This window comes from Musca autumnalis, unplaced genomic scaffold (assembly GCF_047663935.1).
Source record: "Musca autumnalis isolate F117 unplaced genomic scaffold, ASM4766393v1 scaffold_5, whole genome shotgun sequence".
Lineage (NCBI taxonomy): Eukaryota > Metazoa > Arthropoda > Insecta > Diptera > Muscidae > Musca > Musca autumnalis.
In genome coordinates, this window is record NW_027412088.1 from 118,404,909 (window position 1) to 118,424,120 (window position 19,212).

The 19,212-nt window shown below is 35.8% G+C and overlaps 1 protein-coding gene across 20 annotated transcripts in view; it reads right to left on the reverse strand.

Moving 5' to 3' along the window:
* The window catches only part of LOC141387016 (uncharacterized), a 190,010-nt gene that overhangs the window by 112,211 nt on the left and 58,587 nt on the right, over positions 1-19,212 (reverse strand). For 8 of the 20 annotated variants that reach the window (XM_073956076.1, XM_073956080.1, XM_073956077.1 and 5 more), the window contains 2 exons: positions 9,921-10,308; positions 9,100-9,856 (listed from right to left, as the gene is read on the reverse strand). In XM_073956076.1, the coding sequence (XP_073812177.1) occupies positions 9,100-9,856; positions 9,921-10,304 (1,141 nt within the window). In that variant the 5' untranslated portion in view covers positions 10,305-10,308. Of the gene's footprint in view, positions 1-9,099; positions 9,857-9,920; positions 10,309-11,628; positions 11,909-19,212 lie in introns of those variants that run through there. The other 12 variants (XM_073956068.1, XM_073956083.1, XM_073956079.1 and 9 more) reach the window with 3 other exon arrangements.

Consider the following 19,212-nt stretch of genomic DNA (forward strand, 5'->3'; position numbering starts at 1 on the left):
CTCCCTTCTGAAGGAAGGCACCGCCAAACTGACGGTCACCCTGATCTACCTCAGTGGACACAATGGCTCTACGAAGACGAATCTCGAAGAGCAATCAGTGACATTCTCTGATTTTTTGAGACAAAAAAAAAAATCCAAAGTAAAAAATGTTTCTCGAAACAATTTTTTGTGTGAAGAAAAAATATTCACCGAATGTTCGAAAATGAAATCGTTTTCGAACTTTTGACGATAAAAAACACACCTGTAGTGCGATTCTCTATCACATTTTTGGAGTTACCGAAAATTGTCGGTAAACTTAAAATGCTTATAATTTCGATAATTAACGATATTATTCGGTAATTTAGCGACCAATAAAAAGTAATCGTAATGTTCTACCGATAGCAACAGTGTTGTAAACATTTGTTTAAACTTTTCATTCATAATTTTGCGTTTTAATGTTACCGATTTTTGTCGGTAACTCAAAAAATGTGTTAGAGAATCGCACTACTGTAGTGGGATACTCTAGGGCATTTTTTGGTTACCGACAAAAATCGTTCAAATTAAAACGCAAAAATAATGATGAAAAGTTCAAATAAAAGTTGGCATCACTGTTGCTATCGGTGGAAGTTTGCGAGTACTTTTTATTGGTCGCTAGCTTACCGAACAATATCGTTAATTACCGAAATTATAAGCATTTTAAATTTAACGATTTTTGTCGATACCCAAAAAATACGTTAGAGAATCCCACTACTGACCAAAATTTTGAAAGTTCATGTTAGCGAAAATGTCTTATTTAGCAAAGATGTAAACCTTATTTTTGACTTATTTTACTGATGAAATAATTTTCATTACTATTTTTTAATTCAAATGGCGTAAGACTTCTTGGCCAATTTTATCTTGTTTTTAAAACTTTTTTGACAATATGTCACGGTTAATATATGGTCATTTATGATATACGCCTTTTATTTTAATTTTTTAGCAATTAATAGTACTTTATTTTAATTTTTTTTCTCTTCATTACGTTACTATTGTATTTAATTTGGACGTTTGTCCTTTTGTTGGAGTAGTGAGTCACTGGTTTAAGCATTTTGTATTTCATTAATTGGCCTGTTGGCTTTGTTATACATGCTAAATTGAATAAATAAATAAATAAATAAAATCGTGCATCTGTCAATAGACTCATTTTGGCGCCCAATCGTCGGACTTCACTTATACAAATTCTGGTTTCCTATCCTGGATCTTCTCATAAATTGATCAGTAGACAGCGGAATCCTATGCAAATGCATATATGGTTAGGATGGTCGTAGAGAAAATCTGATTAGACAGAAACTCGTTTTATTACAAAATAAAACGAATTAGGCCCAGAAATTTGTGCATATTTTGCATATTCTGCATATCGTGCATATTTTGACATATTTGTACATATCTGCATAAAAGGAGCATATGCAAAACCATATGCAAAAATATATTCAAGTATTTGTGGTCTAAATATCACACCAAAATGGCTGAAATTTGGTATTTAGTCTTCGTTAGGGGTATGCAACTTTACAACTGAAATCTGTCCGCATAGGTCCACGTCTTGAATAGCCCCCACAGAACGGTACCTACCGATATTCGGTATTTTGAAAGTTGTAGCCTCATTATCCCACCGAAATGACTGAAAATTGGTATTTAGTCTTCGTTGGGGGTATAAAACACTCCACCTGAAATTTGTCGGCATAGGTCCACGCCTTCATATAGCCCCCATAGAATAGTACCTCCCGCTTTTCGGTATTTTGAAGGTTTTGGCCTCAATATCCCACCGAAATGACTGAAATTTGGTATTAAGTCTTCGTTGGGGGTATAAAACTTTCCACCTGAAATTTATGGGTATAGGTCTACGTCTTCATATAGCCCCCATAGAATGGTACCTCCCGATTTTCGGTATTTTGAAGGTTGTGGTCTCAATATCCCTCCGAAATGGCTGAAATTTGGTATTAAGTCTTCCTTGGGGGTAAAAAACTTTCCACCTAAAATTTGTCGGTTTAGGTTCAGGCCTTCATATAGCCCCCATAGAGCGATACCTCCCGATTTTCGGTATTTTGAAGGTTGTGGCTGTGGTTATACATTTCTCTTTTTTATTGACTTGTCTGAAGAAAATTTTAAACAGAAAAATTGTACACACAAACATTTTTGTACCTATTATTGAAATATTTGTTGCATATGTCATATGTTTCGATTGCAATGTAATCAGAAGCCAAAAATATGCCCAGTCTCAAAATTTGACATGAATCGGACCAAAAATAGGGGTTGCATAAAATTCCGCTGTCTATTGATCAGGAACATGGGAAACTCTGGAATCCAGTCTTAAATTTTTTAAAATGAAATTATGTCGCCCAATCCATGGATTTTAGCAAAAATTCATAAACACAATTTTTCCCAATCTACATTTTTTATACTCTCAGCCTTTAGCCAAAATGTGCCTCATCGAAATAATGGCTTTAGGGCCAAAGTGTGTTTGGAAGAAATCTGTTTCAGAAAACCGTTCATCTGGGTAGCTGCCTGGAGGCCACGATAATTCTCAAACAGATCAACCGATTCGGTCTAAAATTTTGCCTTCGTGATATTTTGATTAACTTCGAAGATGGGCCATATCGATCGACTCTTACGGCAAACTTCCGCAGAGTATTTCAAAAATGTTCAGCGAAGTGCAGTTTAACCTCTCTGGATAAGCTGTGTAAGCTTAAGACCTCAATGGTCATGGCTTCACTTCCGTTATGCTAATAATAAAAATATGAAATAAATAAATTAATAAATTAAAAGAACTCTCTGGAAACGCTTTGCTTTTTTGCCACAGAAGTTGCCACAAGTGTTCACGGGGCCCCTATTACTACAGTACATGTTTTTCAGAGGCAAGTCTATACTTAAAGAGAAAATGGACCGAAATCTGTAAAGAACACCTAAGGCAATCATGTGTAGTGGCTAGTGCGCACGACAACTTTCGAACCAGATACTGCGTCCAAACTTTGTTTATCGCAATATTTCAGCGAGCCTTATATATACAAAATTCGAAGATGGTGCTTTTCGGTCTACTTCTTCTGGTATTTTCCCCCCAAATTTTAAGAATTTTAGCTAAAGTGGTATGCGCGATCAACAGGCATATCAAACAGGTTTAAATAGTATTCACACGGATGCAGTTGCTAAGGCCATAAGCAAATATAGTGTGAATAAAGTCCTCGAAATACATCCCCATCTATCGCAGCTGAGGAGCGTCAGCTGCCACGACAAATTAGAGTAGTTTTGGCTCAACTACGCTCGGGATATTGCAGTCGCCTAAATTCTTATTGGGCGGAAATCGACCGCGCTGTGCAAGACATCTGCCCAGTATGCGGCATGGGCCCTCACGACACAAAACACCTTTTCAACTGCCCAGCCAATCCTACTCATTTAACTCCAGTGGATCTGTGGTTACATTCCATCGAAGCAGCCACTTTCCTGGAACTGGAGATAGCCCCAGAGCCAGATTGAACAGAAGAACGAACATACAAACATAATGTGGTTATCATGAATGAAATTTCCCCGTGAGTTTTGTCTTTCCGCCGTTGAAGCTTAAGGGAGAAAGTGAAAAAATTCACGGGGAATTGCCGTTCATGATAACCCCCAATAATAAACAGGCTGACTTCATAAATGCAGTATTTACATTGCAAAAAATGACAATATCATAAAAAGATGAAGTAAATATGTGTGGCAACACTGACATTGTCAAAAAAGAGACGTGTCATTTTGCTGCGTTCATGAACGCACAGGTTGACTTCATAAATGCAGTTTTTACATTGCAGATATTGACACAGTCGTAAAAAGACGAATCAAATATGATTGGCAACACCGACGTTGTCAAAAAAAAGACATGTCATTTTGCTGCATTTATGAACGCACAAATTGCTTTATGCTAAGTTTACATTTACGAAATCCACTCGATTTCAAATGTCAATTCCATAGCTCAAACGTCAAATGAAATCTCATCTGGATTTCATTTGACGTTTAACCGATGGATTTGACAGTTGAAATCAAGTGGATTTCGTAAATGTAAACCAAGCATTACTTTGTTTTCTTTTTCGGTTTTAATAATGAAGGAGGCGTCGCCGTAAATTAGAATCTCCGAGAAGGAAAATACCCAAAACCATGAATTTTTGTGATATTGTTGGCTGCGAAATCTGACTCATGTCTCAAACGAACTTCCAACATTAACTTTCTTCTTTCGTGACTCCATCTTTTATCACTAGATCATATATAAAAATAACATATAAAAATTTATAAAATTGTTGTGTATTTATTTCAGCTAAAGTCCATATTTTGTTGCTTCAAAATTTGAAGAAACAAAATGTTTTACAGTGGGTAATGAAATTGATTACAGTGGGTAATTATTGATTACAAAGCCAACAACAATAACAGGCAATCAGCACGGCCTTACTTGTTGACTACGCATAAAGCAAAAACAACATTTTGTTGTGATCTCTGCTTACTGCAAACAACACTACTTATGCTTGTCTTCTTTGCGATGCAAAGACAGCATTAAAAAACAGTAGTGGGTATATGATTTTGATTATTCTGACTCAATTGTGCGGTCAACAGATTTAGGAGGATACAGAAAATTTCTCGTTCTGTTTAATTTTCTGGTCACTCTTATTGACCTGTTTATCGATACAGAGTCAGCGGTTAAGAGAACTGATGAGGAAGTTTGGCTGCTTCCGAAACTATAGTCTTCTCTGCCTCCGCTCGTAGTAATCAATTTCATTACCCACTGTAAAACTTTTGTTTCTTCAAATTTTGAAGCAACAAAATATGGACTTTAGCTGAAATAAATACACAACAAGTATTATTTTGCAGTCCAACAATACAAAGCCAACAATTTATAAAGTTTTTGAAAATAAATTTATTATATTAAATAGTTACCACAAATCCGCCATTTCTAATTGTTTGTTATGTATTTTTCTTGTTTTCTTCGCAAATATCAGTTGACATAACAGTACTAAACCAATGTCAATTGTTGTGCAGTCCAAGTGGGAATGCTGCACAAATTTCACAATTACTGCACAATGTGACGTGTCGCGCGACGTTTATGAAGTCGCGACGATGTCAATAAAAAGACGTGCTGCAATGTCATTTGACGCATCACACTGCATTTATGAAGTCAGCCACACATTGCTTTACTTTTTGTAAAATTCCGTTTTTTGAAAATAAATTTATTATATTGCATAATTACCACAAATCCGCTATTTCTAATAGTTTCTTATGTATTTTTCCTGTTTTCTTTGCAAATGTCAGTTGGCATAACAGTACTAAAGAAATGTCAATTGGTGTGCAGTCCACTTGGAAACACTGCACAAATTCGGCAATTGCTGCGCAGTGTGATGTGTCGCGTGACATTTATGAAGTCCCGACGATGTCAATAAAAAGACATGTTGCATTTATGAAGTCGCGACGATGTCATTTGACGCATCATACTGCATTTATGAAGTCAGCCACACTGTTAGAACAACAACAAAAACACAAGAAAAAACATTTGCCAAATGTTCGAAAATTATATCGAATATATATTCGAAATTTGTAAATTTGTGACGAACTTTCGAAAAATATCAGCAACTGGTACGGTGGGAACCCAGCCAGCATTTTTTGAAAATTTTAGTCAAATTCGAGTCTTTTTTCATCCGACTGCACGATTAAAAAGCTGGAATATGAACTCATTTTCTGATCATAAATGACTCCTTTGTCGGGAGGAAAACGTAACCTCAGGCGACTCTTCTAAACAAATCACAAATTAGTCTTCCTCTGCATTAGTTTCGAGTCATTTTTGCCCATTTTCTGATGGTATATAAAGTCTTTTTCGAGTCGTATTTCAATTATTTATTGGTGATTTCTTGATTAATTTGGGACTCTTTTTCGAGTCTTTTTTGAGTCATGTTTATAATCGTTTATGAGTCTTTAGGGAGTCATTTATGTGTATTTTTATTAAACGAAATAAATTAAAAGAATTGTCTTTTTATTTTTTTGTCTCTTTCCTTTGTTTTATTGTCTTTTCTTCTTTGTTATGTCTTATAATTATCCTTTATGTTGCGCGGTGGTTAGTATACTGCTTCTTCATTTCACTTGGCAAAACCTGAACATGTGTTGTTTGTGTTTGTCTATACACTTAATATTATACGTTACATTTATATCAAAGTTTTATAGAAAGTGTGTATGAGAATTATTTACAACAAAACAAAAATAAACAAAACAATCAGTTTTTAATCACCTTTCTGTTCAAAATATGATCAGAAGATACATAATTATTATCACTTTTCAAACACCTGCATGACCCTTTTTTGATTAAGCATTTTTCAATCTTCATGAAGATCAAAATGTGACAATAAATAACGAAAAAATAGTCACATTTTAAACGCCTCAATGATTTATTTGTGATTGCTACACATTTGTTGTTGTACTTTAAATTGAACTCTTTTTAATCATTACAGGGAGTCACTTTCGAGTCCCTTTCTGATCATACAAGCGACTTAATGAGCCCCGGAAGGTAACAGTATGCTACTTAATATACTATGTTTCATCCATGGGTGTTCACTTTTCACCAAGTCTAACCTTCTAGCTTACAGGTTTCTTCCTCCCCACCTCTATTTCTTCCTATACTTTTTGGATGATCACAATGGACCGGAAGGTCTACGAGTGACGCAGTTACACCTAGTGGCTGCACAACCGTATAATGGAAAACACATATGCAATCTTTCCTATTTCCAGTTTGAAATTATTACTAATTAATAAATCATTCATTTAATGTCAAGTCAAAATCGGGAGACAAAAACAGTCTCGAGAAAAACGCGTTTTAAATTGGCGATTAAAATTTGACTTATTTACTTAAAAAGATGATTACCTAAAAAATAAAATAACTACATGGACCCTATTTTGCAAACAGCTAGCCAGATATACATAAGTGCTAAATTTCTGTGCAAGATTTGAATTGTTTTAGTGCTGATGAATTATGCCAAACTCTTAGTAAATGAGCTGTAACACGTTGAGTTTTAGAGATATATGCATGAAAATTTGACACAAGAAAAATAAAATTGCTAAGAAAAAGCATTTTTTGAGTTATGCCATTCTTTGATTAAGTAGCGATATGGTCTAGTGGACTTTTTTGCTCAGTCCAATCCCAAGAATCAGAAACGAGAAGGGCTCAATAAGGCGTTCAAATCGCCCCAGCATACAACATACATGGGTGAATATTGCGAAAAGATTATGTCCCGACGCATTTAGGGTTAAAAATATTGAAAAAATTTAAATTCTTAATACCGGCCGTACACTATGGGCATGCAGGACAGCTACCGGTGAACCCTTGTGTACGTGTGTGATTGAATAGTGTGTGGCATTCCTTCAATCCATATTCCAAAAATGATGAATTTTCCTCCAAAACTCGATTTTGGGTTGATGTTTCAAAATTTACCAATACTAATACAAATATTTTATATACATGAAGTACGCCGAGTTATTCTAGAAGAATGAACAATAGGCCGGGGCCATTTGAAACCCTTAATGGGCCCTTCGCGTTTCTGATTCCTGGGGTTGAACTGAGCAAAAAAGTCTACTGGACCATATGTCTACGATGAAAATCGAGCCTCCCGATTTTGACATTAAGTTTTTTATTGACGTTTTTTGGATATTTTGGCATATAACAGCCAAACCATTGAGATTTTCGATCCAACACAAAGACAAACATTGTAGCCAAGACAGTAATTGAAAACTCTCTAATACATCGCAAAAGCATTGGAACGCTCCTTCAGGCAGTTTTGGCCTTAAATATGTGCAAACTTTTCGGAAAATGTCGATAAATGACATTGTGCTAAAAATTTGACCCGAAAAATATTCAAGTGTTCTGATGCAAAATTATATCGTGTTGGGATCCATGGACAACGACAATGCCTTTATTTCGTTTGGGTCACTTCGTTTTATTTTTTTATAACGGTAAAAGTAGTGAAAATCTGGGTTTCTTACATTTTCAAATTTAAACGGGCATATCTTATTTTTTCCACAACGGATTTCTTTTGATCCTTCTTCCTTTTAAAGGGGTGAATACTGTCTTTTGAATAAGCTATTATTGTTTTAAATCGGTTAACAAATGGCTAAGTTATAGTGGTTTATGTCTGAAAACCCCCACAAAAAACCTATAAAGGAATTTCTCATAATTTTCAAAATAAATATTGAACAAAACAAAAAAAACATTATATTTTTGAAAATTATGAGAAATTCCTTTATAGATTTTTTGTGGGGATTTTCAGACATAAAGTTTAAACCTCTCATTAGTTTTTTGACTGCATTATTACACCGACATAGAGATATTATACGTATAACATATACATATAACTTTTTTAAAGTATTTTGTGGTGAATTAAAGTCCAGTAGTGGAATTCCGTAACTCATTTTTCGAGTTACCAACAAAAATCGGTAACATTAAAATGCTTAAATTCGGCAATTAACGTACATTTTCGGTAAGTTAACAACCAAAATAAAGCTGTCGCTAAGTCCTACCGATAGCAAAAGTTTATTGATACTTTTCATTCATGATTTTGCGTTTTAATTTTACCGATTTTTGTGGGCAACTCAAAAAAATGAGTTACAGAATTCCACTACAGTAAATATTAGGCCTTTCCAAAGTTTCATTAGGAAATAAAGGAAGATTTACCCTATCATCCTCATCTCACTGTACCGCATCAACATCCTCACATCTTTAAATCTTCAATCATAACCTACACAGAATGAACACAATGGACCAACAGTCTCCGAGTGAAGCAGTTACCTATACTACTAGATGGCTGCGCATCCTTAAACCTAACCTATGATTACAAAAATAACCCGATTTTAATACTAGAGGAAAGGTTATCCACAGTCCTGAAAAAAGCTGCTAAAAGAATTGATTCTAAGCAAGGTTTGATACATACTTTCATTAAGACATAAAGATTACCATAAGAATATTCTATCTATGTAAGTAATTGTCAAGAAAATATATTGAAAAATTCAGGTGAACATTTAAATTAAAAGGGAGCTATAGAGATCGCTAAAACTCAGACATGTACCACATCACGTTTTATAAATAATTACCCAGTGGATACGACTTCCGTTTTTCATTCTCCTGGCGAATCCGATTCTCTTGTTTATTCTGTGGTCTTGATATTCTTGAGTAGTGTGGAAGATTTTTCGATGCATCGGCTGTTCTCTTGTTTTTGTATCCTCTATTAGCTAAGAATTCGTCTAAAATACGTTCAGCTTCTCGTACAGAAGAAGACGTCGAACTACTTGATTTCGACGAGTTTTCTCCAACACTAAGTGAACTTCTTGGTGGCTTTGGTGGAGGATCATTCGATTCACGCTGTTTATATTTAGCATTTGAAATAGATAAGCGTTTTTGTAAAAGTCGACCTCCTGCCTTATGTCGCCGTACTGTCTGAGTCTTCTCTGTCATAGATGGACATTCTTCTGATATGTTGTCTAGAGGTGGTGCACTTGGTGTGTGTGGTTCCATAGGCATGGAATGGCGATTAGTACTTTGTTTCTTATGCAGATCTTTATACGTCTTTTCTGAAACTTTGTTTTTGGCACGATCGGAATTTGACTTGTCCTTGCTGCACCGATAATTCAACTTATTCTTGTTGACCCTTACCTCGGAAATAACACAATTATCACGAAGTTCCTGTATTATGTGGATAAGAGGAGCATCTTTACCAGTAGTTTCAAGGCGGCTTATTGCTGAAATATGACCAACTTGCGACACTCGATCTCCGTTCTTTTGTTTATGTGGAACATCAGATGGCGTCTTCACATGCATTTTGTTGGTTTTAGTATGTTTATTATCAAAACCCTATAGCATTAAAAACTTATTATTATTTATTCCTATATGTACATATCACTATTATAATACAAACCTTATCATATTCCGAGCTTTTGTGACCTCGGAACTCTTTACGATTGACGGTTTCCGAAACTCCAGCACCACCATCTCCACTGTCACTAGTAAAACAATAACAGAATCCATCTTTACAGGGCTTACATTTCCGCTCTTGTTGTTTGTTAGAGAGATTTTGATTTATTAAATCCCTATCGCTGGAATTTACGTCTTTATCATTATTACATCTTTTTTCACCTTCTTGACGACTATGTGTTGATGTACGACGGACGCGTCGTGCTCGAAATTCATTCATACACTCCTCTAAACTGAATGAGGTACTTGTAGCACCATCATCGTTATTGTCGGTATGTTCATCTGTTTCTAGTGGCCATTGCGTTTTGCAGCTGCGGTACTCTTTCATGCTGCTTTAAATAAAAAAATGTTTTAAAAAGTCAAATTTAAGTTGTGGGATGCAGTATATTTCACTCAAAATAATAAGAGCTTAATTATAAATCTCTAAATAAACATTATATCACTGTAAGCAGGACCACAATAAGTACTTTCGGTAAAAATTTGCAAACAATCCTCGAACAGCCCTTAAACTGCATCTAAAAATGTTTACATTTTGTGAGGGAGGTACCAGAAAATATTTTCCAATATAGACCTTATTTGAACTTGTACGTTAGGAAGAAATTTTACGATGTGAAAAGTTTCGGTAAAATCGGATACACAATTCATAAGTTTTCGTACTCATCAGAGTGTTCTGGCCATAGTCGCAACAGGGATTACTGCGATCGGTATGTTTCTGCTTGCAGCGCCAGAACATCTTCCGGTGTGTCTCCAACTTCGCCGTCCGACACTTCGCAGACTTTCCAAAACAAACGCAGCATCTAACACCACAAGTTGCTATTCAGCGGCCCGGAAATGCATCATTCCTGCAATTCAATTGCAGAGCAGTGCTTCTGTTGGACGGCTTATCGGACGACGAACTGGACCTCTGTCGTTCCAGCGATTGCAGTCGACGATGATCCAGCCTCGGCCTCAGCGGAAGCAAGCGGTTTAAGTCAGGACCATCTGATGTGCCAAAAAACTAATCATCGGCCCTAGCCGATAGAACTGGAAAGACAGAACGCTCTTGAGGAGGAACTACGACGACGTTCCCGCCAGCTCAGCTACCTCAGCATGTCGATTGGCCAAGAGAAGGTGGGCCTACCATAGATCAATGCACTTCCTTAAGAAGTTTATTGGCAGGGAACCCTCATTCATCACGATGTGAGAATACAAACTAGTTGCTTTGTGTTAGTTAGTTGCTTTGTGTTTTGTAAATTTACAATATGATGTCACACAGGCGATCTTCAACCAACAGCCAACGACCATCACTGATTTTCCCATCAGGATCAGATCTGTTGATGACCACTACTAAAAGTTCCTCCGGTACCATCGGACTACTTGTTTTCTTGCCAGCGCTGTTACCTGTGAGATGAGAACCGGAAGACGTCTTGTGTCTCGTGTTAGCTTGTGGGGCTGACCTAGCTGAGGCAACTTTCCTGCTGTCAGTCTTATGGTAACCGGTTGAAGAGGTAGAGGGTTTGAGTTCCTGACTTCGGTTGGGTCTCTTAGCCCTGGGGAGTGGCTCCATTGAACATCTCTCTTCACCGCGCTATTTGATGAAGGAGGGATGGTTTTGGTTGCAGCTCCGCCAGGTGTGGAGGCCGGTGCCTGGTCAGTCTTAACAGTTTCTTTACCTTCTAGTTTGGTTCCTTTCCCATTCTTCCTCGACTTGGCTACCGTCGACTTTGGGGTGTCCGGGTGGCTGAGTCTCCATTTGAAGAGGGGCTGTGGTCGAGAGAGGCGAGTCATTTGTAGTTTGATGGGTCAAGTCAGCACCACTCCTGGTTTCGATGTTGTCATTGACCTTGTCGAGATGAAAGAAAGCTTATTTAGTTCAGTATTTCTCTTGGGTAGGTGAGGATAAGATCTTTCGATTTTGGCTGACTTCCGTGTTATATATGTATTGCTTTGCAAATGACAAATAATATACAATGTATTATGTTTCTTATCGTCGATGTACTTAACAACTACGAAGCTACAGTGACACAGAAAAGTATACATACACCCTACAAAAATGCAGTTTTGGCTAAATCGTTGGGTTTCTTACAGCAACAACTGCACTGTGTGGTGACAAAATAACCATAATTACACAAATTTATTTTAATCTAATAAGTATATTTAATACAATTAAAGAAATTAAATTTTCACAACACAGAAAAATATACATACACTCCAAGGAAATAGGAGTATTATCGTTAAATTTATGGAGTTAGTAGCAAAATTTATACATTTTTTAGTTTTGGCGAATATCTCTGGGTGTCTGAGATATATTTTAGAGAAAAGAAAATAGTTTTTGGGGTCAAATGCCGTTATCTAGGGTCAAATTTCTTATATACTTCGTTAAAGCTGACCCTTGCTTAATTTTTTGCGTTTTAAGGTATTGTACTTTATAAAAAGGACAAAATTCGTATCAGATGGCAAATCTTGAGACCCTAGAAAGCTTTGAAGTTGTTTTTGTGCATAATATACCTTCCTGAACGTCGATAAATGCACGTTCCCTCAGATTTTTCAGGAAGTGAATAGATTTCCGCGGAATTCTTGTTGCAAATTACATATAGATGGCCTTGAATTGCCTTGTAATATTGTCGGATACAATCCTTGGGCATCAATTGACTCAGAAATGTACAATTATACGAAACGTTTCGCGTCTATAGTAACGGTAATGTTCATAATACGAAAACGACGTTGTTCACAGTACAAATTTCATGCTTTTTTGGTAGTGCTTATATTTTGTTGCTTTAGAAGCTTTGGGGACAGGTTTGTAACAAAATATGTCACATTTCTGATTCAATTAATGCCCAAGGATTGTATCAAACCAAATTACAAGGCAATTCAATGCATTTTGTATATAATTTGCGCCAGGAATTCCGCGGAATATATTAATATATCTCAGACACCCAGAGACATTCGCCAAAACTAAAAAATGTATAAATTTTGCTACTAATTCCATAAATTTTAGGATAATACTCCTATTTCCTTGGGGTGTATGTATACTTTTCTGTGTTCTGAAAATTGAATATCTTTAATTGTATTAAATATACTTATTAGATTAAAATAAATTTGTGTAATTATGGTTATTTTGTCACCACACAGTGCAGTTGTTGCTGTAAAAAACCCAACGATTTAGCCAAAACTGCATTTTTGTAGGGTGTATGTATACTTTTCTGTGTCACTGTAGTACAGTAAGTACATCGACGATAAGAAACATAATACATTGTATATTATTTGTCATTTGCAAAGCAATATATAACACGGAAGTCAGCCAAAATCGAAAGATCTCATCCTCATCTACCCAAGAGAAAAACTGAACTAAATAAGCTTTCTTTCATCTAGATAAGGTCAATGGCAACATCGAAACCAGGAGTGGTGCTGACTTGACCTATCAAACTGCAAATTGCTCGCCTCTCTCGACCACAGCCCCTCTTCAAATGGAGACCCAGCCACCAGGACAACCCCAAAGTCGACCGTAGCCAAGCCAAGGAAGAATCGGAAAGGAACCAAACCAGAAGGTAAAGAAACCGGCCTCCACACCTGGCGGAGCTGCAACCAAAACTAGCCCGCCTTCATCAAATAGCGCGGTGAAGAGAGATGTTCAATGGAGCCACTCCCCAGGGCTAAGAGACCCAACCGAAGTCTGGAACTCAAACCCTCTACCTCTTCAGCCGGTTACCATAAGACTGACAGCAGGAAAGATGCCTCAGCTAGGTCAGCCCCACAAGCTAACACGAGACACAAGACGTCTTCCGGTTCTCATCTCACAGGTAACAGCGCTGGTAAGAAAACACGTAGTCCGATGGCACCGGAGGAACTTCGAGTAGTGGTCATCGACAGATCTGATCCTGATGGGAAAATCAGTGATGGTCGTTGGCTGTTGGTTGAAGATCACCTGTGTGACATCGTGTTCTCCTAAGCATACACAATTAGGCAGAGCTGCTCCCTACAAAGGCTTCAAGGTCATCTGTTGTGAAAACAGGGATTCTACAGAATTTCTCACTTCCAAGATAGAGGGCCTTGGCAAACGCTGGGAGTGGTGCAAACTGGCAGTTGTTAGTTTTAAGGAGATGTCTTTTAGAAGAGTTTTATCGGTATGGGCGCGACGTCTTTTGGTATTGTATTTTTCTGAGATGCCAAAAGACGTATCCTGCAGTTTATTGAGCATACATTTAAAGAAACTAGTATAAATGAAAAATTATAATAAAATTAGAACTGACTTATTGGCCTACGCGGTTAAGCGAACTTTAAACTAGTAATCTGAAGGTGTTGGGTTCAATTCCCAGTCTTAACGGTGATAGTATTTCAATGGACCACAATTAGGTGAACTGTCTATTCCAACCATCACTATAATTACTAATAATTTCAATTGTATTAGACGATATTTAAATCTGGAATATTATAGCTTCGTTTCCGTACTTTTTAATAGTAAAACTCGTAAAAGAGACAACTTAAAAAAAAATTGTTCTCACACAAAAGTTTTTTGAAATAGTTCGGGAACGGAAAAATGGAAAATACTTCAAAAAACTGGAAAAAATGTCAAAGTCGGCATACCAGCCAATCAGACGCCGGCAACCATGTTACTGTTTTTTACACGCTCAAATTTGTCGAGTAAAAAGTTTTTAAAGAGAGCGTAATTCAGCGCCATTTTTGTTTAAAGAGAAGTGAACATTTTACAACTTTTTTGTGTACTGGAACGCTTTTTCGTGTAAAATGTGTAAAAGTCGTAAAAATTGTAAAAACTTTTTAGTTCTGAAACAAAGCTTATATTTATTGTTGTATTTAAGTCAATTTATGGACAAAATATAGTTAATATAAATTAAGTGATCTGTAACAATTTAAATGTAACTTTTAATTCTCATAAGGAATGTTTTCATAAAAGTAATGAAAATCACTTGGAATTAAGCGTTTTAAGTCTTGCAAATTTCTTTTAGCCTTTGTGTGTACATCTGAGGAAGATCACTGCCTCAAAATTTCCGGAACTTCTCTGTGGTAGAATCTGGTAGTCGTCTTTGATATCAGGATCATAAGCCAATGCTCGCAGTTTATTGACTGTAGGATCTCCTTTCTTTTTGTCTAAGTAAACCAATACTGAAAATTTGCGTTTTTCTCCTATATGATTACTATGTACAATCAGTTGAATTTCTCTATTATACCATGGGTTGGTTGACAAGACCATCTTTTGCAAACTTACAGCCTAATCGTATCTTCAAAGAATACATACATCTTTGTATTAGAACGACGTGAATTTTGAGCATATACACACGTATTAACGCCTCAATATTCTCGTTACGTGCATCATATTTTGCTGTCAGAAATTTTAAATATTTCCGTTCGTTCTTTCTCTTGGAAAAAATGAGCAGTATCGAGACGATGCTTCACATCCGGACTTTATCAGTCTTGCATTGCCTTCCGAATAACCACTTCCTTTTATCCGGTTAACATATTGCTTCCATATGTGCGTTTTTTTATTATTATTTTTTTTTAAATCAGGGCATTAGGTCTTCTGTCATCATCTTCAATTATGGATTTTTTCTGTAAAAACAGTCTAAGAAAGGTTGTTGTTTTAAAAATTAACTAAAAGAATGGTCTTCGTGATTTTTAAAAAAAGCTACCATTCTTGAGATATCGTCACCTAAGAGTCAAATTACACATATGCACGATGGGGCCAATGGCAGGTTTTTGAGGCAAAAAGTCATTTTTTCATGTCAGCGATTGAAATCAAATAACAACGGAATTATATTCTTAACACTTTCAAACCTACAAAACCAAAAAATTACAATCTGGCAACGACCCACGGCGACATGCCAAGCTGTCAAAGATGTCATAATTATGATTTCGTTTATTTCTGACATTCAGTCGTAATTAAACAATTTAAGTATTTTGGCGCCAAAACCTGATCTGTTGATATTATCTATTTTTTAAAAATGGAAAATACGGGTAATGATATGTAAATTAAGATTATTATTAAAAGTGTAAATGTAATATTAGATGTGGTCAATAATTTGTTGTGTCAGTAAGTGATGGTTTTTGATGTAGTCTGTGGTATCGTCCATGTGTTCTTTGGAGTAGAACTTTCGGCTTCAGGGTGCTTTCTCGTAAAAATATGTATCTGGTGAAAGGTGACAATGTCGGCTAACAGATCTTGAAAACAATTTTTGCGTATACTTGCGAATAAAAAAATTATCAACTTCCAGATTTCGTAAAACTTAAAAATTTGGATATTTTTTATTTTTGGTTGGAAAATCAGCGAAAACCTAAACACCTTATAGAATGGATTTCTGCAAAATTTAATCGATGTGTCCAAGACAACTTCATGACGGAAGTTAAAAAGCAAATTTATAATATTTGTGCACGCTTTAACCAAAAATGGATAAAAAATTGGAGGTCAAAAAGTCGTGTATTACAATTTGAAAGCTTATGGTTAGCTAGCGACACAGTATTTACGGTAGAACAAGGTAATGATAAAAAGAAGAGAGGGCGCCCTAATGTGGATTATAGTGAAGGAAGAAAACTTGCTACGGAATTCTGCTATGAACACGGCAACAATACCAAACACTTGATTCATGCCGCCTCTGTTTCGGCCAATATGTCAAAAGAAAAATATTTAAACTATGTTCTCAAGGAAGTTCGGTATCAACCAACTAAATTTAGAAAACAATTAACGTCGACAGAGAAAATTTATGAACGATATATCCAAATCTGGACCGATTTCAATATGATGTCTCAATAATGTTTTCTAGACCAAATTCCGTCACACACTTTAAATTTCATCACAATTGGACATATATAGCGTGATTGCTGCACGTAATACCTAAAATCGGGTGAAAATATATATGGGAGCTATATCCAAATCGGAACCGATTTCGATATAATTTGGCATACTTTTTTTTCTAGACGTATTTCGTCACACATTTTAAATTTCATCGAAATTGGACAGAATTTGCGTGTTTGTTGCACCAAATACCTAAAATCGGGTGAAAATATATATGGGAGCTATATTCAAATCTGAACCGATTTCAATATAATTTAGCAAACATATTTCTAGACCAAATCCTGTCATACGTTTCAAATTTCTTCGAAATTGGACAGAAATTGCGTGTTTGTTGCACGAAAAACCTCAAATCGGGCGAAAATATATAAGGGAGCTATATCCAAATTTGAACCGATTTCAAAATAACTTGCAAACTTATTTCCAGTCCGAATTCCGCCACATATTCCAAATATCATCATAATTGGACAGAATTTTCGTGTTTGGTCCATCAATTACTGGAAATCGGGCGAACATATATATGAGAGCTATACCTATATATGAACCGATATCAACCAAATTTGGCACATTAGCTTCTAGGCCGATTATAAACATCTGCACGAAATTTTGAAGGTCTAGCTTGCCCCTATGATTTTTTGCCTCAAAAACTTATCATCGGCCCCATCGTGATATGGAGAAATAAGCCGAGCAAGAGGCAAAACTGTTAAAATAACTACACCATGTGATAAGTATTTCCATAAGCTTTCATACGTTACCCATTTTGTAGTAATCGGTTCAGTAGAACCCGATCTAACCCGGTTTTGAACCTGGACTATCGGTTCGGCGTTATATATATCAGATTCCATCAAAAAATATAATTTAGATTTCCATGTGGGTTACGTCTTCCGGCATTTGTGGTGACGATTTATATCTTCTTATACATATGCACAATGTCCATATGTCGGTGTAATAATGCAATTAAAAATTTGTTGAGAGGTGTAAAGTTTACTTTGACTCACTGTATTCTCGGTCAATTTCTTGTATTTTATGTACGAAACACATTGTATACTATGTCAAATTTTAATGAAATTTGGAATGTGTGACGGAATTTGGTCTAGAAATAGATGTGCCAAAATCGTAAATGCATTTTTTTACAGACACTTCGTATTTTCTTAAATTAAATCGGTAGTATTTATAAGAATACATGTATTCTACTTTTTTCACCACAAACGCTTTGGGAACACAGACGTATTTAGGCATGCCCCTGAGACATTAATGGTCTGTTCCAGAACTGCAAGAAGCTACTAAAGCTACATACTAAAAATGTTATCGTAGTAAAAAATAGTAGCTTCTTGCAGGTTCTGGAACAGAGCATAAAATAATAATAAATTTTGATTGATAAAAGTTGTGTTTCAGAACCTGAAATTGAAAAATAGTATTATAGTACGTTAACATATAACCGGATTTAACAAACCCACTGGGGTTTAAATGTTAATTCCATTGCTTATATTTCAAAAAAATCCTCAAAATGAAGGTTAACCCTCCAAAAGGCTATAATACATATAATCTTGGCCTTAAATGCACTATTTTTGCATTCTTCTCTTCAAAACAAGAAAATATCACTCTTTTTCCCTATTATCTGCTATAAAAATTTGGCCGAGTAGAAACTAGCAGCATGTTTGCTGGCATCTGATTACGTTGATTTTAACACTTCTGCTAGAGTTTATGCAATTTCTGTCATTTTTTCTTTCCTATATTTTTTGAACATTGAATTGATTCCGGTCGTTGTGGAGGTAATATAGTGTGGGATATTTGTTTTATTTCAAGGGTAGAATAGTCCGACATTATCAATCCGTCACTCCGAAGGCATTTATTGTTTGTCTGGGCTTTGGAGATGAACGGAAGGTAAGGTTTTTTAGTATACAGCGATCTTTTCTACAAACTATAAATTAACACAATTTATCACTCCAGCCCTCAAGTAGTATGTCGAAAATAAACGATATGAGCCCTTTAAATGGGAACTTTCCATTAAGATCGATAGTTGCCTTGAAAGGGCCATAGTGGGCCAATGTCATCCCCTGTCATGTAAAATACTTATAAACTTGGCTATTCGGTGAAAAATGCATTAAATGCACCTAATACAAAACAATTAAACATATTCCAATATGTCTGTTCCAGAACTTGCAAGAAGCTACCAATTTTTACTACGATAACTGTTATGTTCTTACGTAGGTGGTCGATTAAATGAAAGACGATGTTTAAACATAACAATCAATTCATTTATTGAATAAAACTTTAAGTTGTTTTATGAGTTGAAATAAAGTATTAATTATGAAGAACAAAGAAATATGACGAAATATGTACAGATGAAATGTATATTAATTGGTGGTTGAAAAGAGACTGCTGAAGGTAAACTACTGTGTGTTAAAAGATGTAATAACTTAAAACCACTAAGGTATTCAACACTGCTATGATG